This window comes from Populus euphratica, unplaced genomic scaffold (genome assembly GCF_000495115.2).
Source record: "Populus euphratica unplaced genomic scaffold, PopEup_1.0 scaffold867.1, whole genome shotgun sequence".
NCBI lineage: Eukaryota > Viridiplantae > Streptophyta > Magnoliopsida > Malpighiales > Salicaceae > Populus > Populus euphratica.
Window position 1 is genome coordinate 8,679 of NW_011500726.1, and position 22,922 is coordinate 31,600.

At 38.0% G+C, this 22,922-nt stretch overlaps 3 protein-coding genes across 4 annotated transcripts; all 3 read right to left on the reverse strand.

Moving 5' to 3' along the window:
• Window positions 1-245: 245 nt before the first annotated feature.
• On the reverse strand, window positions 246-4,895 carry LOC105116159 (uncharacterized). Its single transcript, XM_011013361.1, has 13 exons — window positions 4,057-4,895; window positions 3,759-3,971; window positions 3,474-3,678; window positions 3,271-3,346; window positions 2,999-3,134; window positions 2,804-2,908; window positions 1,885-1,965; window positions 1,677-1,766; window positions 1,534-1,599; window positions 968-1,024; window positions 810-887; window positions 693-740; window positions 246-579 (listed from the first exon to the last, which is right to left on the reverse strand). The coding sequence occupies exons 1-13, from the start codon at window positions 4,588-4,590 to the stop codon at window positions 508-510; spliced, it is 1,761 nt and encodes a 586-aa protein (XP_011011663.1). The 5' UTR covers window positions 4,591-4,895; the 3' UTR covers window positions 246-507.
• A 339-nt stretch (window positions 4,896-5,234) lies between these two features.
• On the reverse strand, window positions 5,235-15,916 carry LOC105116157 (histone acetyltransferase HAC1-like). 2 transcript variants are annotated; one of them, XM_011013360.1, is made up of 17 exons: window positions 15,658-15,916; window positions 15,051-15,283; window positions 14,619-14,733; window positions 13,997-14,294; window positions 13,415-13,906; window positions 11,458-13,289; window positions 10,535-10,831; window positions 10,167-10,445; window positions 9,164-9,292; window positions 8,865-9,065; window positions 8,607-8,749; window positions 8,194-8,506; window positions 7,873-8,012; window positions 7,392-7,470; window positions 6,865-7,257; window positions 6,122-6,339; window positions 5,235-6,024 (listed from the first exon to the last, which is right to left on the reverse strand). In XM_011013360.1, the coding sequence occupies exons 2-17, from the start codon at window positions 15,209-15,211 to the stop codon at window positions 5,910-5,912; spliced, it is 5,205 nt and encodes a 1,734-aa protein (XP_011011662.1). In that variant the 5' UTR covers window positions 15,212-15,283; window positions 15,658-15,916; the 3' UTR covers window positions 5,235-5,909. The 2 variants fall into 2 exon arrangements, with proteins under 2 accessions (XP_011011662.1, XP_011011661.1); XM_011013359.1 differs by having other exon boundaries at window positions 15,518-15,916.
• Window positions 15,917-17,262: 1,346 nt separating this feature from the next.
• On the reverse strand, window positions 17,263-22,758 carry LOC105116160 (enhancer of polycomb-like protein 1). Its single transcript, XM_011013362.1, has 11 exons — window positions 22,112-22,758; window positions 21,921-22,026; window positions 21,708-21,831; window positions 21,323-21,400; window positions 21,107-21,145; window positions 20,483-20,563; window positions 20,307-20,354; window positions 18,530-18,580; window positions 18,352-18,420; window positions 17,955-18,194; window positions 17,263-17,726 (listed from the first exon to the last, which is right to left on the reverse strand). Exons 1-11 carry the CDS (start codon window positions 22,449-22,451, stop codon window positions 17,475-17,477), a joined length of 1,428 nt encoding a protein of 475 aa, XP_011011664.1. The 5' UTR covers window positions 22,452-22,758; the 3' UTR covers window positions 17,263-17,474.
• Window positions 22,759-22,922: the final 164 nt, after the last annotated feature.

A 22,922-nucleotide genomic window follows, 5' to 3' on the forward strand; every position in this document is an offset into this window, starting at 1 on the left:
ACATACATAATCGGAAGTTCTTGCTCAATTTCACTAGGCTTACCAGCCGATTTAAGTTTTCATCGAGTACAGAAACGAGGCCATGCCTGCTCTGCCCAGTTAAATGACACCCCATCCCTCGGCAAACTATTTACTTGCAGAGGAAAAGCTTGCTTTGACCAAATGTAACAAATCTGAGTTATCAATGATTCTGTCAAAGAAAACAAAAGGGCGATCGGAAAGTTTATTTTGTACACTGTCTACCCTACCCATCAAACGAACCATGTTGTTCATTGCCTTTTCTTTTTCAATCAAGATCATCAGCTTGCACTGAAATATACAGTTTACTATATCTTCCGAGGCTATACACCAATATACATTATGAAAACTATACGATGGACACGAATCATAGCAAAGGAAACAGAACGAATATGTTTTTATTGCAAGTAAAAAGAGGTCGAACAAGAAAAAATTTCTCCGAGGGCGGTAGCAGAGAGTATGATATTTCCTTGCATGAAGCATAGTCAGTCAAGTGTTCTTCTCCAAAACAGATAGTGCTGGTGTCAAATAGTTGTTTGCTTTGTCAGGTAAATGCGCCACCTGCACAAGAAATACATATTGTAGTCTTAAATTCTATCCAAGCCTACGAATATATATATATGATAGTTTTATTCTTTTGCATTAAAAAGCTACTATATTTGTATGTTCCTTACAAGTTCATAGAGCTCCCTCCCTTGCTCAGCAACGTATTCGTAACAGACCTGCACAATCAAAATTCAGTCTTCCATCTAACTTTAGTTAATCTCAAACCTAAACTGAATGTTACCCACATCAAAGCTCTTGTTTCTTGCAGTCGAATCGTGCAATGCCTTCACGCAGATATCAGCCACATCAGCACAACTAATTCCCTAATTTAAGCAAAAATATTAGGATATTGAATTAAGTTCAATAATGTCCTCTTCTATGCTGAAGAATAATTAGTTCTCACCTGAGAAATCCTATTTCCTTGATCAAATATTAGTGCACGTTGACCACCTGGCTCCTCCTGCGAAAAGCAAGCTTTCATTATGTTTTCCATGTTGGGGCTGGGCTTGGACTGTTCAAACATCTAATTTGCTAGAGATAAAGCAACTCGAATAACTATACATTAAAGAATTTACATCTACAACTACCAGTTGTCCATTGAGATTTATCTAGGACAACTTTAGGCAAGATATCAAAAAAAGACTGCAATGACACTTGGAGATATTAATTAGAAGCTGCTATTGACAAAAATGATTTCTTCAGATCAATTTACAACACAGAAAAGCAGCAATCGAACTTGTGTCTTTCTATGTACAATGACATACTGGTGTCACAAACTCTATAACACTTTCTCCTCTCAGAAACCAAATGCTATTAAGATATGAGTTTGTTGGATATCAACACCATGCTAGTCAAGAAAAAAAAAATAGCAATGCTTGTAAGCACTAATGTTGATCTTAAAAGAGGTCAGTCATCCACTGCTGTATGGCTAATTAATGTTAGAATTCTGTAGACAAGAACAATAATTACCTGTAGGGGACCAGGGCGAATGATTGTGTATCCAAGTCCTGATCTCCTCAGCGAGTCTTCCCCGGCCTGGAAAATGTTTGACCGACAAGTGTGACTAGGCAAGAAAATAAAAAGAAAGGAAAAAATCAGAAAATGGTGCTAACCCTCTTGGCCTTCAGAACTTGTTCCCTTCTTGTGGGTTCCACTCCTAATCCTGTACATGAGACCAAGACAAAGTCTGTTTCTTGCCCAGTCTGCATACCATTCATAATAGTCTTAATAAACAGGAAAACTTCTAGTTTCCAAATATAACTCTTAGAACAGAAAAGATTATCTAGATGTTATTTTGAGCAGCAGTAGCAGAGCACTTACAGGTAAAGCTTTTATGTATTCCAATATAAGCTTAAAGCTTCTCAGGTCTTGCTTCGCTCCTGCAGGTGCTTCAACAGGTCTCTGTAGCAAGAATATTGAATATAATCAGCGTAGCTGGACCAAAACCAAAATGCAACTCCACAAGGTCCATGCTTGTAAAGCACATCATAAAAAAAAATCCTTTAGACCACATCTTTTCTGGAAAATCCAATTTTTCATTCACGCAAAAAAAATAGAAAAACTAAAATGCAAAGTTCCATTTCTTGAAAGAAAATAGACAAACTAGCAAATTCACTATAAAAAATAATCCTAATGGCAAAACCAAATTATAGTGACAAGCAATGCTTCAAACAGTAATACAGATAAGCAATCACATCAAGAAAATACATGTTACCTTGAAAAGGAAGCCATAACTAGCTAAGATGCCTTACATTACCAACACGTACTGATCATGCATGAAGTATGTATGGATCTGCTGACCTATAACTTAAGCTTTTAGACCAAATTCTCAAGCAACTTCTTAACAAATTATGTAGTGACAACCACAATGGAAAATTGGAAATTGTGGATCCAGTTAAAGATTTCAGCATGTTTCCAAAAGAACTTTAAAAATGAAGAATTCTCCTCCATGGAAAAGTGATTTTCATGTGATTAAATCTTGTCACGTAGTTGCTTTAACTGTATTTTATCCAATTTGGGGCAATCTTAACAATGAGTGGCATCTCATCCCAATCAATTAAGCCAAATTCAAATAAGAATTGAGATATAAAGACCCAAGGCAAATAAAAAAAACCAATCATCTCACAACCATTGAAAGAAAATGAATGCTGAAATCTCATATTAATGATACTTTTCATTCTAAAACGAAACAGCATAATATTTCTTTAGTATTTTTATGACAATTCACTGATAGACAAACCTGTCTTCGGGGCTCAAAGCGGATTGTCATTGTGTGTACAAGAAATGGGTCCAATGGCAGATCATCTGGTTTTACAGGGCGGAAGGCAGAAAATGGCACTCTTACCTGCCATTTACACAAAACAGAAGCTGTTAAAAGAAGAAATTGGAATCTGGATCTGTATAGCACTAAAAGAAAGGTATCAGAGATGCTCACCCTACAAAATCCTACTTTGGTGCTAATTCTTGCAAAATACAATTTGCTTTGAGTTGTGTCAACTGAAGGACCAGCTTCGAGTATCAAAACATAAGATCTTCCATTTCCACCAACAGAGAGCACTAGACCTTCATACCTAACCCCAAGGAAAATTTTATTTTAGGAGTGTGATAAGCATTCAAGGTGGATGCGAAAGAATAAGCCATCAGGAAATCTATTAACATCCAGCTTCTAGTGATATAAGGAGCTATTGATCTTTATGTATCACGTACCTGTCAAGAGTATAACCCAAAGGAAGTGATAGCTTTTTTGACAATTCAACATAGCCTCCCCTAGTGAAAACATACCCTATAGGCGAGATGAATAACAGAGTAAAAGAAAGCATGCATAGAACTTTTAGCAGTTGTATATACAAAACTTTACTAAACGTCAATGTAAATGCTGTCTCTCTCAATTATGTTAGCACATATTTCACCTGAGAAAACTGCATCTCCGGCCTCGGTGAACTCAAATTTAGCATCCATTCCTGCATCATACTTCGAAGCAACTGCATCCTGGAAGTAAGTTCCTTGACGAACGTCCCAGCCATTCAATGAATCTGCGGATTTGAACTTTGCAAGCAAGAGCTTGCTTTTGCTGCTTTTTCCGGCTCGTAGTTGAGCTAGTTTGTTGTTGTAGTCCTGCAATTTTGTAATGTGTAATTACTCAAAGACATGACAAGGGAGGTTTGATTCAGCTGAAAATGAATGTGAGACACTACCTGAAGGGCTTTGGTGAGATTAGAAACCCCTTGGTGATCAACTCTGAAAAGATCTCCAGTGATGGAAGACCGAGCAGTGGCACAATATATGATTTTGTTGCAGCCCACCACCGCTGCCTTAAGGGTAGAGGGATCTCCCACATCCCCTATCATGATCTCCACTGACCTGGGAAGCATGTTCACAACTTCCTCATCTGGCTTTCTCACCAAAGCCTGCATTAATTAATTAATTAATATACCAAGACTTAAGGAATCAAGAATATTAACCCCAATAATAAGGGGGAGGGAGAAGAAAGACCTTCACAGTGTAACCCCTGAGCATAAGTTTCCTAACAACAATGCGGCCAATGCGACTGGTGGCACCAACAACAAGAACAGTGGTGTTCTGGGCACCAGGGATAGCAAACTCACACATGGGACCCTCCCTGATGAGCAATGCATCAAGAGCTTCCTTGTCATCTGCACGTGTTGTTCTTGATATCTGTCCCAACCCTGAGAACTTCCTCCACACCTCATTGAATATCTGCCTTGACTTCCTTCCAAGTCCAACAGGGTTTACATCCTCCAAATTCAGTGGTTGCTGCTGCTTTGTTGTGCTTTCCTTGTTATATTCTTTCATATTCTCTGTCTCTGTCTCCGTCTCCTTCCTGTCCTTGATTGCTCTCACCACAACTAATGTGCTCTTCTTGTGGCTGTTCTTCACTGTTGAGATCGGGAGAGATGTGTAAATCTTGCGGTGTGAGGTGAAGTTGAAGTGATTGCTGTTCGTCAAACTGGCACTCGCATTTGTCGTTGGAGTCACACTTGCACTTGCTGCTACTGCTGCTCTCATCTTTTCTGTAAATTCTTGCTACCACTGATTAATGATTACTGACTAAATTTGGTTTATGATATAATCAACAAATGATTATCCAAGTCTCTTCAACATGCAATATATAGTAGGGTAGCTACTCCTCTTCTGTCCATGGCAGAACTCGGACAACTGTTCGTTTTCTTCTGACAACTTAGAAAAAAATACTTAATTATATGCATATATGCAGAAATTGAATTTATGAGTGGATAATTGTGACAAGAAAGATTACAAAAACCAGGAAAAACAAAAGGGGAAAAAAATGGTTGGCTGGTGTTTCATGTTTGAGGCTTGAGAGATCAAAATCATAAGGGCAAATAAATGATAAAAAGAAAGAAAAAATGGAGACCACATAATATTATTTGAGGTTTCCGACGGCTGCAATTAAAGCCACCAAACCTGCCACGTTCACATCCCATTTTCCTCTCATTCTTTTTTTTTTTTTTTTAATACTGACCTCATTTTTCTTTTTCAAATTTTCTCCTGTGGCGTTGATTAGAGTGAGTGAAATGAATCCGTGTACCTTTCATTTCTAGCATCAGCTACTAGTCCCAGCAAATTAAAATGTTGTTTTCACTCTGCTCATGAGAATATATTAATATATATATATATATATATATAACGAATTGGCGCAAATTAGGAGAATTCTACTTTTTTCAACATCTTTAAATAACATGACGTTCTACAAAAAGGGTGGTCAAGTATCTGAGCTCTCAACTCTGAAGGGGGAAACTTAACAGGGTGTGGGTAGAGGCAACGAAGAAGAGAAGAGAAGAAATTGAAACTAATCTCCTCCTCTGCCTTTTTCCCCATACACACTCCTTTGTAAGAACATCATTTTAAACAGATTAGAACAATTACATGGTACAGTCGCCGCCACCGAGAATGGCATTTTAAACAAAATACAAAGATAATAAAATAAAAGAATCACCAAAATGGGCCAATGACTAACACACATCACATCAGTACTCCTATATATTCTGACTCAGGGAAATAGTTAGCTGCTGCTGCTGCTGCTGCTGAACTGGGAAAGCTTTCTGTCAAAGAATTTCACTCGCTTTCTTCAACAGGGAAACGTAAAGCAAGTCACCCCACGCATGAATAAAAGAATCATTCCCTAACAGCTGTGATGCTAAACCAATGTCGTGCTATTGTATATTTTTCCCCTTCTGAAAAAGCAACCAATATCGGAGGAAGTTTAACTCTCTCACTTCCTCATTTCAAGCTGTGTGACACCTCAGAGCAGCACATATCTATTGTCCCCTTCTCTCCAAAAACAACCATATTATATACAGAAAAGGTTACCCAGAATTGCCAGCAACCTCAGCAGCTCTCTGCCTCATCATCTCCATCACAGCAGCCCTTCGTCGTGAATCAGACTGCTGCTGAAGTCTCCTCAAATGTTCTTTCAAATCCCTGGACAAATATACATACATGCATGCATTTATGAGAATTTATAATATAATATTCCCCAAGGAAGTTGTAGATTTTAAGATAAGGTTGATGCATAAACCTGCAGCGTGGAACATGGCACTCTGATTCTTTGCAAGCTCGAGCATGAAGTTGAAGGAGATACCACATCTTTTTACACAGAACACAGCCCCCAGATGCACGAGTTTTGCATTGTATCCCATGACGGAAAAGACCTTTCACCTTGCGACAGTTAGGATATTGGCAATGTGGAGAGCGGCATTGTGAAGCATGCACCAGAAGATCAAGCATTTTCCTTAGCTGCAATGTCAAATAAACAATTACATCAGGCACTATAGGACATGAAGATTTTAGCAGAAAGATGACTCAGTACATTGGCTGATGAAAATATCATGGAGTGTTGGATCATCAAGTTAAGTTTCACAGTAGTCAATCCTAACATTCATTCTTCAACAGTGTAATTATCAGCACGATAACATCTATATTCCACAAAATCATTTGTAATAGAAAATCTAACAACACAAAAAAGAAGTCAGATTGTTCAGATTCTTCTGGTTGTGAATAGTATAGATCATTTGATGGGTTCAGGGAAGTACACTGAATTTGTTTAGAGAAATTGCAATAACTTGTAACTAGGTACATGCCAATTGACAAATACTTCACAACATCTTCCACTGCTTATTCCATAAGATTAAGTAAAGCAACTGGTTCACAGCTCTTCATATATAACAAATGAACAAACGAAGAACCGTTTACCAAGAACAAGCAGCTGTATTTTCAAGATACGAGTCAGAACTCTAGAGACTATCAAAAAAGGTTATGTACCTGCAGAACCCTCAATTGCCTAGCTTCTTTGTTCTGTGCATCGCGCTCAGCCAAGGATGGATGATTCGTCAACTTATGAGGATGATCCATACCCCCATCCTTTTGATAACAAGAATTGCATACATCATAATCAGGGCAAACCTCACAACGCCAACCTTGACCCGTTTCGATGTCAAGATGGCATATATTGCACGTTGTCACAAATGCAGGAGCAGTTGGATTATGAAGATGGTAAAGGACCATCATTGAGGAATGTTTAGCCCGGCGTAAAGTATCATATTGATAATGGTTTCCTTGGCAAAGACTCAAAAATGCCTGTCTTGTGTCAAAAAACTCACTTTCAAGAATTTCATCTTTATCCTTTGTGTCAACAGGTACATCAGTGATTTCATCCTGCAGAATTTAGCAGTGTTATTTTATATTCAAAGAAAAGGAAAAGACTTCTGCTCAGAACCCATACAGGATTTCAAAGTAATAACATTTTAATCTAAATTAGATAGAAGTGTTCCTAGGACCAAGCAACTTACAGGAACGAGTGCATGCTTTTCCCTTTGGTTGATAGGATGCCGCTCTCTTTCTTCACGTTTCTGTTCTGCTTCATAACACCTAAGGAAATACAAGCACAGAAACCAAAATTTTAAAAATCATCACAAGAGTTAAGGAAATGTAAAGCACCTTTTCAAGAGCCATCAATTGAAACAAGACTAACACCTGCTTTTTCTATTGTAGCCCACACAAAAAAAAACACCACGTAGATTTTGAAATCTGTTTTGTACTACCTGTCAAATAATGGTTGTTTACTAAGGCCTTAAATAGCTTGCACACATATATAGAGCTTATAAGGAAATAATGCTATTGTAATTCTGCATTTATTCACCCAAGTAATTACCATTGATTCTCGTTTACTGTTACACAATGTTAAGGTTACAATAGCTAGTGAATACAGATGTTCAGGTTACATAAAATTTTCACTAAACAGCAATACTGGTGAAGATTAAAGATTCTTACTTGTCACAAATCTGAAAGTTTTTGCACTGCTTGCAAACCCAACGGGTGCCCGATACCATTAGATTACAACAATGCGAACAGCAATGCTGTAAATGAACCATGATAAAGTCTTCCTTCATCGGGCAAATTGTCTCGCCAAGCTGGAGAGATATATTTTTGTAAGAAGAAAATCAATTATAACTGCTTAATATGAAGACTTCATAACAAGCTCCAAGGTTCTGGTGGCAGAAATTGCACAGTAACACAAATAACAACATCATGATAAACAGCAGCTGATTGGGAAACAATGTTAAGCTGTAAGAAATAGGGGATAGGAATTACTTTATGCATCAGTAGCAGATCCTTTGATGCATTACCAAAAAGATCTGCCTGGCCAGATGCTTTTAGGGCCCTTTTTGTAATGGTCTTTTTGGTAGTTCCCTTCTTATTTTGTTTTCTCCCATCTTCTTCTTGATTAAGCTGATAAATTAAATCCTCAGCGGCACCAGGCCAATAATCCCCATCAAAGTAGGGCAGCCTAGCTGCTGTGACCTTTGCCTTAGATTCACCACTAGATATGAAGAAATGGTCATACAAATTAACGAGGTCAGCAACAATATTTTCCTTAGCAGCTTTTCGTAACATTGCAAGATACCTGGAAACCAAAAGACATTCAATGAAGCACATTATAAAGTTAGAGAGGAAAAAAGTAAAGCAACCTATGAATCTCTCCTTGGAAGTTTTTTTTGGCTCACCATTCCCGGAGCTTGTCAGATTTTGGTGTTTTCTGGATTTCTGGATGGCAATACAATATATAATCCTCACCCTTCAAAGGAGGGCAAGCCCATATATAGCAGCTTGTAAAACCCCTTTTCTTGCAGTATTCAAGGTATCCAATCTGCAGAATAAAATAGGTATAATTGCCAAAAACTCCAATTACAATTCCTAACCAAATGAATTGTTCACATTCTTGGATCATTTGCAAAGAAGATAGATAAGTATTTGAAGCTAACCAAAATTTCATGGTAAACAAATGTACGAAGAGCCTCTCCTGTCACTGCTTTAATCTCAGGTCTGAAGTACTTCACAGAATCCAGATAAGAAAGATAGACACGGCGCTGATTTGGAAACTGAGCTTCTGATCCGAATTCCTGAACATACATGCCAAACAGGCATACCTCAACACCTTCAATCTTCTGAAATAACAAAACAACCTGAAAGAAAAAATTCCAGTGAATTATTTCTGAAATACTTAGCACCCAGAGCTTTTCAGAAGCTTAAGTGTGTGTCTCAAACGTGGTATCCTGCAAACCTTAGACTTGTACGGGAATTCAGTTGGATAATTTTCCTCCCGAAATATCTCAAGAAAACGCTGCTTCACTTCCAACTTTTTGTCAACTGATGAAACTACTCGAACTACAAGTGATTCCGCTCCAGGAACCTAAAACATGGATTTTTAAAGAGATTAGATTGTGCCAATTAACATGCATTGATGCTCTAATTTTCAAGCACCTAGGACAAACTCAAGTCTTCAAGGAAGCAAAAGTAGACATTTACCAGAGTGGTGAACTATTTAACAGTCAAAAATGTGCTGTTGTGGGAACACTCATCTAAAGTTTTAAACACAGAGCAAGAATGTCTGGCAACTAAATATACTCACAACAGGATCGGAGACACAGCCACAGTGAAACAACCAGATGGTATTTCTGGAAACTAATTGTTCTTACAAATTAATAATGACATCAGCTACATAGAAACTTGTTTCAATGTCACAAAAAAAGAGCTCGTGTAGTCAATTGCCAGACAATTTCAAATCATACTATTTCCCATAGTATTTGTTAGTCCTGGAATAGGGGCTTTATTCTAGAGAAAATCACAGACTTAGCACCTATGTTTCAGTAGAATTTCTATTAGAATTCTTATACTTCATTTTTTTTTCCCTTCTGAGTTCCTATATTTTTATAAGATTCAATCAATCAGATACATTTACTCCAGAAACACATTTGATGTGCCATTGTCCAAATACTATTATACAGGATATTGTCAGAACAAGTGTACTTGATTGGTCTTTTTTTAAGAGAATAGGAATTCGTATAAAATTAAAGCATAGGAACTCAAATAAAAATTTTAACAAACTCTAAACCATGTCAATTTCTTAAGCATATACTATATAAAAGTAAAACTCCTTTCCATATAACCTGCATTGCAAGCATATTTTCATCATTACCAGTCCATATGTTAGCAGAATAAAAATAAACTCTAGATTTTAAAAATCAACCAGAAGAACACAGGCCACAGAATGATATGTAACTCACGTCATCAAAACTTTTCCCGTGCATCTTGGCCCTATCCTGTCTTTCCTGCTTCAGTTTCCTAAATAACCTCTGCTCTATATGATCACTAAGTATTGTTCTAGGCAAATCCTTAGCCCCCAGAACCGCACTTTGTGGTAAGGGCTTGCGCTCTCCTCTTTCAACCTCTGCTATGTAGCAATTAGGGCAAGTATATTCAGCTTGCCCACCATCATTCCTTCGACCATTAAATAATGCACATATTTGGTGCTGCCAAGCTTCACATTTGTCACATTGAACCCACTGCACAAGCATGAAAGAGTAAATTGTGAGTGATTATTTGAGAGTGCCAAGTAGCAGAAGGACAAATACAAGACCACAGACAAACGCACCCATTCTTCAGTCTCCTCATCATTTCTCTTCTTCTCAAGTCTTGCCTTTAGAATAGTAGTCCCGTCAGCAACAATAGTATCCCCACGAGCCTCGTTATAGCATGGAATACAGAAAAAGTGCCGTGTATCACCAGCTCCCATGGTATAATACATTGCATTCCGCTTAATGCGAGCACCACAGGGTGTACAGTATATTGGCGGTGGTTCAAAAGTAAGCTTTTCAACTGCACACAATTGACAAGAGTTCTCACTCATTGAATGCTCCATTGCTTGGTTCTTTTCTGCCTTTGCCTTACTCTGTACAAAGCAAAGTGGAAAAACAGAAACGAAAACTATTATCATCCAACCAATATATTTACTATGCGCAGAACAGATGGTAATTTTAAAACCCCATGTGCATGCAAAAGAGAACTGCATCATTACTAACAGCAATAAAAGCCTGTAAGTAATATCAAATGATCATTCATGATGAGCCTGTGGACAACAGAAGGTCAGTAGCACATTAAGCAGCAAGCAAGAAAGTCATAAAGCTAGCACATCATATAAATACAAGGAGCTTAAGCCTCATTCACTATGAACATACACACATAAGTGAAACTAAGATCTCAACAGCAATCAGAACCAAACATTCCAAAACAGTACAGTTTCAGTTGACAAAATGGGAGGACAGGCTAAAAGTCTGAATATTTAAATACACCATAAAATATAGTACAGGTAGTGTATGTCAAAGTAACTTCTAGCTTCATGGTTGAGCAGAAATTACACACCATGTCAGGACAAGCCTTACTTCCTCTAGAGATCATCTAATGATGATGTTTGAGAAAATTGCAGGCAGATATTTTCACAATTGTTTTTACAACATACAGAAAACTGTAAAGTAAATGAACTAAGGAGAAGCATAAAAGTCAGATGCATAATCTTACCTGGCCAACCCACTGCCTGAGGCCTATTATATGCTCCCTCACTTGTTCAGGTGTAAACAGTTCAGTCAATGATACGCCCTTTATTTTTGGCTTCCCTGACTTGGTTCCAGCTGGATTTTCAGGAGGCTTTGTAGCATTTTCTTGCTTAAGTGGATCAGTTTCTTTCTCAACTTTAAGACTCTCCTGCTTGGCTAAATGGGCAGGCTCATCATGTACCATGGATTCATCTGCAGGTATTTGGCTGCTGACATCATCCATGTTGTCCCTTTTCATCTCACTATCACTAGGACTTCCTTGTCTAGAACTTGCAGGAACTTCCAGCTTCACTTCCATGTATTCAGACTTAACTGGCAGTCTATTATCACCATGTTTGTGATCTTGGCGCTGGACATCCTGGGCTATATGAGCATCACTGACAGCAGATGCTGATACAGCAAAAACTTCACTCTCAGGTCTAAGTGTTTGGGAAGATTGCTCTATTTTCATGCGCTTCGGAGAAGGTCGTAGATCTTCAGTGCTTTCAACAATTGGAGTTCTTGAAATCAGTCGAGCTGCATTTTCTCCATTATCAGTGCCTTTGCTTGGCAAACCAGAATCTGAGGCTGGAGGTGTGCGTGTCTTCATTTGTATCTTTATTTGGGCCTCTAGATAATTTCTAACAGGAATACAAACAGGGCAACATGCATCTCTGCAGTGCCTAAAGTGATGAATTAATATCCTGGTGTGCTGACATCGAGGATATGGGCATGGAGTTGACTTGCATCTGTCCATGTGCCTCAACAAATTTTGGACAGTAGTGCAGTTAGGGTCAGGACATTGACCTTCTGGGGCAGGACATCTCCGGGCATGCCGCAAGAACAAAAGCCACTTCTGCTGATTTCTAAATTGCCGGTCACGATTAGCATTTCCAGATCTATAGGAGACACCACTTGAATTTTGGAGCTCTGAAGTGCTTCTAGGAGGTACTGTTTGACTGACAATGGATCCTTCTGAAGCCACATTATTACGCTGAGCTTCACCTTGCCCGGATATTCTCTGGTGGAAATCCTCTTGGACATGCTGCTCATGTGACATGCTACCTGGTACGCAAGTCCGGTCCTGAGATTGTGGATGCCATTGATCCTGCAATGCCGAATCTGATTGTGTCCCAACAGAAAGGCTGTTAAAATTATTTTGAGACTCTGAAACCAACTGATGTGGATGCAACATCTGTTGCATTTGCTGTGAATTTTGCGGCAATGACAAGTACATGTCATGCTGTCCAGCTGGATGACTGAGATTTTGTGCATTCTTAGAATGGTCTCCAACCACATTTTGCTGGAATTGGTTTTGCAATTCAGACATTTGGAAGTGCTCTGAGGTTTGTAAGCGCAAAATATCATTATGGTGCTCCATTCCAGGCTCAAGCTTCACTTGACTGCTAGGATCAGGTGTGAGCTGGGATTGACCAAAAGCATCATTGTTCAACAGATGCTGTTGCTGCTGACCTTGCTGTTTCTGTAAACGATGCTGTTGAGCAAATTGCTGCTGTTGAAATTGCTGCTGAAGTTGTTGCTGTTGGTGAGGATGTTGCGGAAGTTGCTGCTGTTGAAGTGAAGACTGGAAATTCATCTTTTCAGACTGGTCAAGTGATTGAGGCTTTATATGCCCAGCTTGAGGTGCGACATGCAAATTCGACTGATTATTTACAAGAGAAGAGTTAGTTTTGGACATAGACTGCAAGCTTGCAGAACTCAAATTCTGAGCATTTATCATCGATCCAACAGATGTTATAGCACCATATATGTTGCCAGATCCAAAAGAATCAGCATTACTCATCCCATATCCATCCCCTGGTAAGATATTCATCTGCAGTTAGACATTGCTTTCTTCCAAAAAATAAAAAATAAAAAATCTCAAGTTAATTATTACATGATAAATCTCCAAAGAGAGGATGGAGGGGAGAGAGGGGCATTACCTTGCATTAGTTGACGTTGATGTTGATCAAACTGCTGTTGCAATGGTTTAGGTGAATTCGCATATAGTGTGGAAGTCATATAGCCAGCAGAGGTACCAGGCTCATTAACAAGGGGCAAATTATTCCCAAGCATCCCCATACCACCATTTAGGGCACCATTTGCAAACCCATAAGATTTCTGCTGCATGCCAGACCTAATATTGCTACCCATTTGACTGCCAAGGTTCTGCAGTATGCGACTGTTCTGACCACCAATGTACTGCTTTGGCTGCTGTGTCTGTGATACCATAGCAGAGTCAGCAGTTGAAAAGCCACCACTGTTAGCTGTAGATTCCACATTCATGTAAGACTGGTTATTATTGTTGTTATTGCTATATCCGGGTGTTGGAATCATTTGGCTTGTCATTCTTGGCACACCCATAGATGACATGTTTCCACCAGAACTAATGGAAAAATTGGCTGGTGACTGCTGGTATCCATTAGACAGATTTCCTGCAAACATAGATTGTGTCACATGGTCACGAAGTAAATAAATTGATCATTAACAGCGAAGATTAAAAGCACCACAAGGCTTAAAGTTACCATCTGATCTACTTAAGGAACTTCCATGCATGCCACTAGATGGCAACAGGCTCCCTGTGTTGACAGCTGGAGGTGCTATGGTATCACATCCACTGGAAGTAATCATCATGGTATCTACAGAAGAAGTCATCATATTCGAATGCCCACTGTTTGACATACCAGGAGTTGGTATCATGGTTCCAATGGATGAGGAAGAATTAACAAGCTGTGGATGCCGTTGGTTGTGGCTATTTGTAGAGGAGCGCTTGATCAGACTACTCAGACGACTCTCTAAGGTATTCGGGTTCAAATAATCCTCCTACAAAACAAAATCAATAGCAGCGTAAATTGAAAAAAAAAAAAAACAAATACAAAACCCTGAAGAACAATCAAGGAATGAAATCCAGCAAATTTGTAAAGAAATAAAGAATTAGTTTAGTGGTTTACATTTTAAAGCTGTTCTGAGGATTAAAAAAAAAATCAGTCTTTTAAAGTAGTTAACATGATTTCAGCAATCAATCTATCCCCTTTCTTACTGAAAGAAGAATATAATAATATATCCATTAAAGATTTGATATGTGGACACAAAAACAACAGTCCAAATACAACCGTAAATAAGAATTAAATGGATAAGGAGAAAAACCTTAGTCTGAGCAGCTTTAAATAGACCCTCTTCTAAGCGTTTGGCGATGCCCTTAAACTTTTCTTTCTGTGTATCATCCACCGGCTGAGAGTGCCGCCGCATTATAATTTCAAATCTAGAGAGAATACATATTAAAAAAAAAAATCAGTCCTTCAATATTCCGTCTAGGAAACAGGTATTACAAGGGTGCAAATGTAAAGTGGTAAGTAGAATCAATAACTAGAATATTATTCTCTCAATTTCAATAAATAGCAAAATGTCGTGTGTGTTTGGCAATGCAATGTGAAATTTGAAGCTTTCTTCACTTGGAAAAGCATTACCAAATGGAGTGTAGCTGTAGACTGTATTGATGCTTCTAGAAATAGCAATCAAACTGACAAATTTCCGAAACAATTGGAGACTTAAAACTGATAAGGAAAGTCAAAGCCTTACATTTTTTGGTGTATATAGCTGCGAGCTCGGCGAAGCTCAGTGTCAATGCTGTACATATTCGCAGGAGCATTAGCTGATGCTGCTAAATTCTGCATCTGCTGATTCCCATTCTGTTGCGGCGGTAATTGATTAGAAACCTGCCCATGCGCTTGCACATTCATCTCCTTTCCTTTTTAAATTTACACCAATAGCTTACCACCAAGTGTTCTCGTACTTCTTCTCATGCTCTCCAACTGCAACAAACAAACAGAAAATCAATAAAAGGAAACTAATTTGGGAAAAAACTTTAAAAAAAATCATTGATTGATGAGTAAAAATCGAAGGAAAAAGGGGAGATTGAAAGAGGGGAAAGATAATTCGAAGAGTGAGGAAGCATAACCCTTAACAAATTAGAGAATTAGGTACCGAATTGGAACAGAATAGAATCGATCAAATTTTCGAAACCTAAAAAAAAAAGAAAACCAAACCTGAAGCTGAAATAGAAAGAAAGAGATCGCAGCAAGGAGGTTTTGATATTGGGATTCGAGTTCGATAATTGATCGTCCAATCGCTATTTTCTATAATTTAAAAAAATTAAAGAAAATTGAATTATTATTTTTTTACACACCAGAGCAGGGCATGGCAGAGGGATTGAGGAGAAAGAAATCGGAATTAAAAGTAAAAATATAATGAATCGGAGATTTTGGTGATTTAGTTCTGCTTCTGGTTCGTGTTCTTGTTCGGTTGGGCGAGGAAGAAAGAAAGAAATCAGAAGAGTTGAATTTTCTTTCTTTCTTTTCTTTTCTTTTTTTCTTTTTCTTTTTCTTTTTTTAGAGAGAGAGAGGCGACAGCGCAGGGTTAAAAAGTCTAAAAGGTTTGAGGGGGAGAGAAAGAGAGTCGGTTATATTAATAATAATATTAATAATTTCAGTCAAAACAAAAAGAAATATGTATAGTTTAGGAGCAAAATTGGTACTACCCCAACAGTTTGGGGGTCTATTTTTGATAAAATCATGGTGTGAAGTGACATAAGTACCCCTTCCTTTATCTTCCATTTTCACTGCATTTGTATCTCTTTCCGGTGCATGTACATCGCTACTTCAGTTCTCTCTCTCACTCTCTCTCTCTCTCTGATCTTTGTCGCTTCCTTTTTTGCCCTTTTCTCTTCCCATTTTCCATTGATTGTTTTCTAATAATTATTTTTTTTGTATGATAAATCATTGTAAATATGCACCAAGAATATAAGGATTTTTTTTCTCAATATTATGACTGGTTCCATTGTCACAAAGCCCAAGTGGGTTGATTGACAACATATAATTATTTATGAGTAAGTTTTCAAGGTGCAAGAGTCGAGTTAATGAGAATGTGGTCCTAGTCTTCTCTGTCAAACCAACCTTGGACATCATCATCTCTGTGGAAGCTGTTTTTTATGGACATAATGCTAAAAATAGCTGTTGTTCAGGGTGAATTCTCTTCTAAATCAGCTTATGAACTTGATCAACGTAATTGGAGCAAGCCTTGGATGGGATGACACTCAACAAAACAAGGGTTGTTTATAGCTTGTTGCCCAAAGACTTTAAATGAAAACTGGTGTGTAGCACTATCATTGTTATGTTGTCGAGTCTCCTTGCGTTGCTTATTGATTGTCCATGTATCAAGGAAAATGTTCTTCGTTTTCTTCGAGATTGTTGGCAGGTGAGTTCGGCTTTCTTCTTGAAAAAGTTTCATGCTGGGTTCTTTGGAGTGTGAGTTGAGTGATGACTCAATGCTGGGAGGCAGAAGATGACAAGAATGATTGATTGTCACCTACTGTTCGTATCTATGGCAGGTACGTCTAATCGTGCTATTACTGTTAGAGAATGGTTTAAAAGCTTGTGAGATGGTGTTTGCGAGCACAATTCTGGACTTGTTAGTGTTATTTTTTCAGATGAGTGCAGCACGTGGTCGCATCGTTTTAAAACTAATTTGGGGTATTTACATGCATCAAGATGGGTCTGTAGGCCGGTGTGGCAACATAAGCATGGACAATCTGAGATTGAGATGGATTTGGTGGTTTTGATGGTTGTTGCAAGAGGTTCTTCAACTTCTTTGATGGAGGCTAAATCATGTGGTTGATTGATTCTTCACAATTTTCACCACAATGAAGCACTTTCTAAAAAGCACGCCGGCAAGCGAGCGCGCACATGCATGTAGGGAGAGAATGATGGGAGAAAAAGAGACGTGATCTTTTTTCTAACAAATGCAGAAAAATAACGATGATACATCATAAGTGGGTATATTCACCACAGCCTAAAATACTGGCAAATAGGCTCATAGCTATATTCACCATTCCTGCAGATTCCCTCCGTTCCACTGTATCATTACAATTAATACATCAAATGGATCTCTCTTCCTAGTGGGTTCACCAGTCACAGCTGGATGTGGGATTTAAAGCAAGTAAACATTTCAATTGTATGTTGAAGGCCTTGGTCTTGGCGGTATATAAAAAGAGTTACCAAGATCAATTGGAGTTTGTAACAATGGGTTCCATCTATCAAATACAATTCGCCCACCCCGGCCAATTCTTCCATGAAATCTATATGGTGGCATTGATGTATCATTCTTCATTGACGAATCTGCTGGTGGTACAATGCCTGCAGCTGCCAACTTTTCTGGAACCAGAGGCTTTGTGAACAAAAGCACTGGCTCAAGAGGGTCCTGTGTTTATCCATAAAATAAAAGAATTTAACAGCATATTTCATATTCAAGAAAGGACAGATGGAAGCGCAATTTATCATCATCATATCACCAACTTATTGATTAGTAAAAAAAAACTAATCAACTATTGTAGCAGTGACTATTTGTAGTGATTACTGCTTTTGGGAGTTAGGCAAACAGAGAGTGAGAGAGAGGACAGGTGATTCACTAAAGAATCCATCCCTTTACCATTTTATTGAGCCATCCAAGTGGTGCATGCCGCCGTCTAAACTCTTGCTTCACGGTTACAGCCGGAGCTGCCAGCGGATTGGAGTCCATCACAGGTGGATTTTGAAGTGCAGGTCTGCTACGCGGACGGCTGTTTGCATGGTCATCTGAATCAACAAATTCATCTTCACTTGAAGCGAACTTGGAAGAGAGAGGGAATCCCGGAACAGCCAAGCTGTCTTCAAGGAGCTCAGTTTCATGCTGCACCAATGAAGTAAAGGATTACAAACAAAACAAAGAAATTGCATGGCACAAACATACATCCAAATAAACAAATTGATATGTTGAATAATAGATGATCCAATAAAAAGAAGGGAAAAAAGGAAACAAAGAACCAACAATAAGGTACATGACATACCTTGTACTTCATTTGGATCCTTTGGAGGCTCACCTCACTCTCCATTGCCTCTCTCTTTTTCTCCTCTCTCTGCATGCATACATGTATAGGCAGACAATGAGTGCTTCCCTTAATATGAAAAATCAATGACTTGCATTTTTCCATATATTCATTGAGTTTTCATCAGAAAAAAGCCCACCTTAATCAGAGCCTCAAGTATGGTCTTGGCTTGTTCAAGGTTGCGTCTGACCTGAATATACAAGATTAAATAAAATAAACATGTTGAAGAACAGATATGGGAAATGATACGACTTATCAAAGAGATTACAACAGAGAGCTGTTCAAATTTTGCTCACAAACCAGATAACTTACCAAACAAAAAACCTATGTCAGTTCACTTCATCCATTTTTCACAAGTTATGTCGTTTAGAATAAGAAACTTGCAGGCATACCAACCCGTTAGACTTCAGAAAAGAATTATTCTGAGTGATTCTCCTTGCATTCAAGGTCAGTGTGCATTTGAAGGCATGGTTAGTGAAGAGAAAAGATGTATCAAGTTGAAAAGAGAGAAGGAAAAACCATATGCTATGAACTGTTCTTCTAAAATCAGGCAAAAGTGGAATACTGCTCCTGTCTATAATGTTTCACTTACAGCAAGAGCCTCATCTGACAGATGTTCCTTAAATCCGCTCTCCCACTAATTGAAGTGATGAAAAATAACCCTGTTCTCTATCAACAACTTATATTTAATGCCTTGCCTACCCTTCCCATGCTATCCCCAATTCCTCATGTTAGTGACTTACACAGATTCTAACTCCATCCACCATGCAGAAATCAAAAAAGATCATTTGCTTTCCCAGGGGAATATTGACTGATGCATGACCCCGACCTCATACCAACCTTCTTCTTCCATGCTGAAGTGACTTACAGTCACTTATTTAAAAGAGAAGTTCAGTTTCCATGAACACAACAAGGATGCTATGAATGTGTAAGGTTATCAGTACACACACAACAGAAAGATGAAGGACAGGGTGGATAATCTGCCCACTAGCATGTTTATAGTAGGCAAACTTTTAGCAATTCTAAATATTAGGGATTGTAATTGAGGTGTTAAACACAATTTGAGTTCAAGTTAATTGGGATTTGATTTAAAAAAGGGCCAGCTAGAAAGAGCTGTTAGTTTGGAAATTTGAGCAACAACATTAACTACAATATAGTTATATTTTGGAGGGCTTAATTAATTCAGTTGGTGAAAATTCTGAAGATGATTTAGGATGTTGGTACAACGAGAAGAAGGGGGTACATAACTACAATTCTAATGAATCAATAAGGTAAATGTCGCTAGTTGTGAGCAGTATGCTAAGACATCGTAGCAGTAAAATTTTGAAGCAGGAAAGGAGAAGAGAACTGACTTTTCTTTATGCACCAAGCCTCAACAAAAGATCTCAATCAAATACACACAAGGCCTTTCAAAGGCTTAGCAATCCTAACAGGACTCAATTTCAAAGCAAGAAAAATAAATTCCTGCTATTCAGACCAAAAAAAGAAAAACAACTATACAAACTTATAGATCTACATTAACCAAAGATGAAATTTTCTAACCAGCTAAATACTTAAACAGTCAATTAAAGTACCATGAATGCTTATTTTTAGACTAAAGTGAAATCTTAAGTGGCATGACATTACCACATGTTATTTTAAAGAGATCTTGTGACTAATCAAAATTCTTCCCTAAATTTGATATAGACCAAAAAAAATGCAGGCACACGTACAGCATGAGAGCACATGCTTCTAGCTTAGCCGATAACAGACCCACTACAAGATTCATGTTTATCTCATGGTTCTTTGCAAATATTGAAAGCAAGAATTAGTAGAGTATAAAACACTGGACTGGTGATATCTTCCAAGGAAATAAAAGTGTCAATCTTGAAGGGGAATTTTGTATCGACAATAAGTAAAGAAATAATAGAGCTCACCTGGCGAAGCTTGTCAAATGATTGCACATTATTTTCCCTCCTTTGCATCTGCAGAAAAGAGAAGGAAGAGTTTAGGAACCTAGAAACGATTGCGTTATTCTTTAAGGATAATGCAAGGGATATCTTTTTGTAGGAAATTCACTTAAATATCAAAAAACAAAAGCAAAAGTATATACCCTTCTGGTGTGCAGCCTGTGGGCCTTCTCCCTTGGTCTAAACACATTGTAAGGATTGGTATCATTAACTGGCGGAGGAGGCTGTACCAATAAAATAAAAAAACAGAGATAGAGAGGGGGAAAAAAGCCAAGACTGGACAATCAACATGCAAAAATGAGTCAAGCATAAACATTGATCTTAATAAAAACTGATTATTAACATTAGTTACCACTTGTCATCTAAACCAGTTTCACTAACAAAATAAAAAAAAGAGAATCTTAGCAAGTTAATTGAAGTCAACAATAAAAAGAAATCTATGCAGACAGGATGGTGGGTTTGGTGCCATAATCTTCCAAATCATCCTCAGAAAAATCTTCTTGAAATTAAAAGTTTCAGCTCTGTTAAGTGCATCTTCACCATTTTGGCAGCCATGATGACCAGACAGGTAATGTTAGTTTATAAAGACTGGCCAGTGTTCTTTGAATGAATTTTACTAAACCTTTCTCCAAAATTTACAATTCCATAATAATTTTACAACGCTTAATCACATCCACTAATATCTATTAGTTCAAAGTGTCTTGATAAAGTTTCCAGAAGTATTGTTTATCATCAAAAAATTTAAATATTGATTTCATGCAACTAACCTGCAAACGCCGTAGAATTGGTTTCTTCCATCTTTCACGCTACCAATAGAGAAAGGAAAAAAAGAAGATAAATATTCAATGATATGAACAGCTATATCACAACTATCAGCTCTTTCACTGAGCATAACTTGATGTTAAATCTCTACTGGAAATATCATAAGAATTCAAAGCAGAATGCTGCAACTGAAGTTATTTATTATAACTCGCAACCATTACCTTATCTTTCCAATAATTATAGACAGACTGGAAAACTGCATAACGGGTGGAGTGAGTTTGAGGTTGAGCTTGCAAGGCCTGAAAATAAAAGGAATGAAAACCAAAAGGAGGTTCAAAAGCAATGAGCTGTACATATATTGATTAGACAAAAAGAAACTCCATATGAAAGCATCATAACTAAGAGACAAGAAGTATCAATATTGTAAACATGAACTTTTAACTCCATTTCATGGCCCAATAAGGTTTACAATCAATGTATTTAGTAGGAAAGTCCGTGTTTAAGGAAGCAATAAAATTGCAAGACAAGTGATCAAGCTACTGGCTTTTGCACATGACTAAAAGCATGGCAACACAGAGGAATTGAAGAATGGACACAAAATTTAACCTCAAGAGCTGCATCAAATTGTAGAAGTACAGGGATTGGTGAAGCAAGAGTAGGCGTTATAACCCCTGCTCTTTCCCGAGCTTTATGATCCAACACCTCCAACTTGAAAAGCAGAAGTTCAAACCTATATTATAACATATTTATTTAGATGAAAAAATCACAGTTAGCAGCAATAATAACCTCCTCATTACTAAAAAAGGAAAATTAATTTACTTTTCAGGCGAAAGATTCTTCCTATCCTTTTTGTAGAAATCATGAAGCCAATCCTCATCCTCATTATCCAAATCATACTCAACAAACTCACCAAGCTCAGCTCGAGCTGCAAAAAAGAAAAGAAAGAAATTATAAATTAAATTTGACTTGTTCAAAGAAAGAAAGAAAGCAAAAGGCAATGAGAAACTCACCTCCCCGAGCGCGAAGATAGGAAGTGGGGGGAGCAAAAGTGCGACCATAATCCCTTTCATAGGTATCAACAACGACAAACTGGGGAGTAGGTATTTCGGCAGCAACTTTCTTTGAAGGAATAATGTGGTGGTGTTGGTGGACATCATTTTGGTCAATATCAGGAGTAGGAGCAGGAGCAAGTGAAGAAGAGATGCGGAGGAGAAGCTGCTGCTGCTGCTGAGAGTTGCGTGTTGAATTCGGAGTGTTGTTGTCATCTTCTTCAAATTCTTTAACAGATTTTACGATAGGCAGTTTCTTGTGAATGTCCAGCGGACGCGGTCGAAACGAAAGCCTGCTCATTTCTTCCTTTTTTTTAAAAATGATTTGGGGATTTTGTTTTGTTTTCTTCTTCTTCTTCTTAGTATAATTCTAGGGTTTGCTCTGGCCTCTGACGGGAGGAGAAAAGAAGCCGCCTTTGAATAGAATGAGAAGAGTAAGGTAAGGTAAGGTAATGGATTGGACTGGTAATGAATAATTTAGGGTTTCAGAAAGAAAAGAAGAAGATGGTGAGATGCGACTGATGGACGTCACTGGCTATCGCGAGGGAGGAGTTTAGGGTTCCAACTTCGAATGGGGACCACTTTTTGCCTTTGTTTTTCTCATTCGTCTGGATATCACGGCTGAGGGATCCAATTACAAATGCTCTTTGTTTGGGGATCAAGTTGATTTATGGTTGGGTGACAAATATGTTATTTTCCATCCCTTGGATTTTTTAAATTTCATGTATAGGAATGGTTGTTTCTATTTATTTATTTAAAAAAAAAAAAACAT

Bases quoted from the DNA above. Each gene is read 5' to 3' on its own strand.
- LOC105116157 (XM_011013360.1), bottom strand. From the start codon at position 15,211: ATGAATGTGCAAGCGCATGGGCAGGTTTCTAATCAATTACCGCCGCAA. The intron at 10,832-11,457 runs GTAAGATTATGC...TGCTTTGTACAG, and splicing joins TCAGGCAGTGGGTTGGCCAG to AGTAAGGCAAAGGCAGAAAA. The intron at 7,471-7,872 runs GTAAGAATCTTT...GTATTTCCTTAG, and splicing joins AACTTTCAGATTTGTGACAA to GTGTTATGAAGCAGAACAGA.
- LOC105116160 (XM_011013362.1), bottom strand. From the start codon at position 22,451: ATGAGCAGGCTTTCGTTTCGACCGCGTCCGCTGGACATTCACAAGAAA. The intron at 20,564-21,106 runs GTTAGTTGCATG...TTATTGGTACAG, and splicing joins CAATTCTACGGCGTTTGCAG to CCTCCTCCGCCAGTTAATGA. The intron at 20,355-20,482 runs GTATATACTTTT...TCTTTTCTGCAG, and splicing joins ACAGGCTGCACACCAGAAGG to ATGCAAAGGAGGGAAAATAA.
- LOC105116159 (XM_011013361.1), bottom strand. From the start codon at position 4,590: ATGAGAGCAGCAGTAGCAGCAAGTGCAAGTGTGACTCCAACGACAAAT. The intron at 1,600-1,676 runs GTTAGCACCATT...AACATTTTCCAG, and splicing joins AAGTTCTGAAGGCCAAGAGG to GCCGGGGAAGACTCGCTGAG. The intron at 741-809 runs GTGGGTAACATT...TTGATTGTGCAG, and splicing joins CAAGAAACAAGAGCTTTGAT to GTCTGTTACGAATACGTTGC.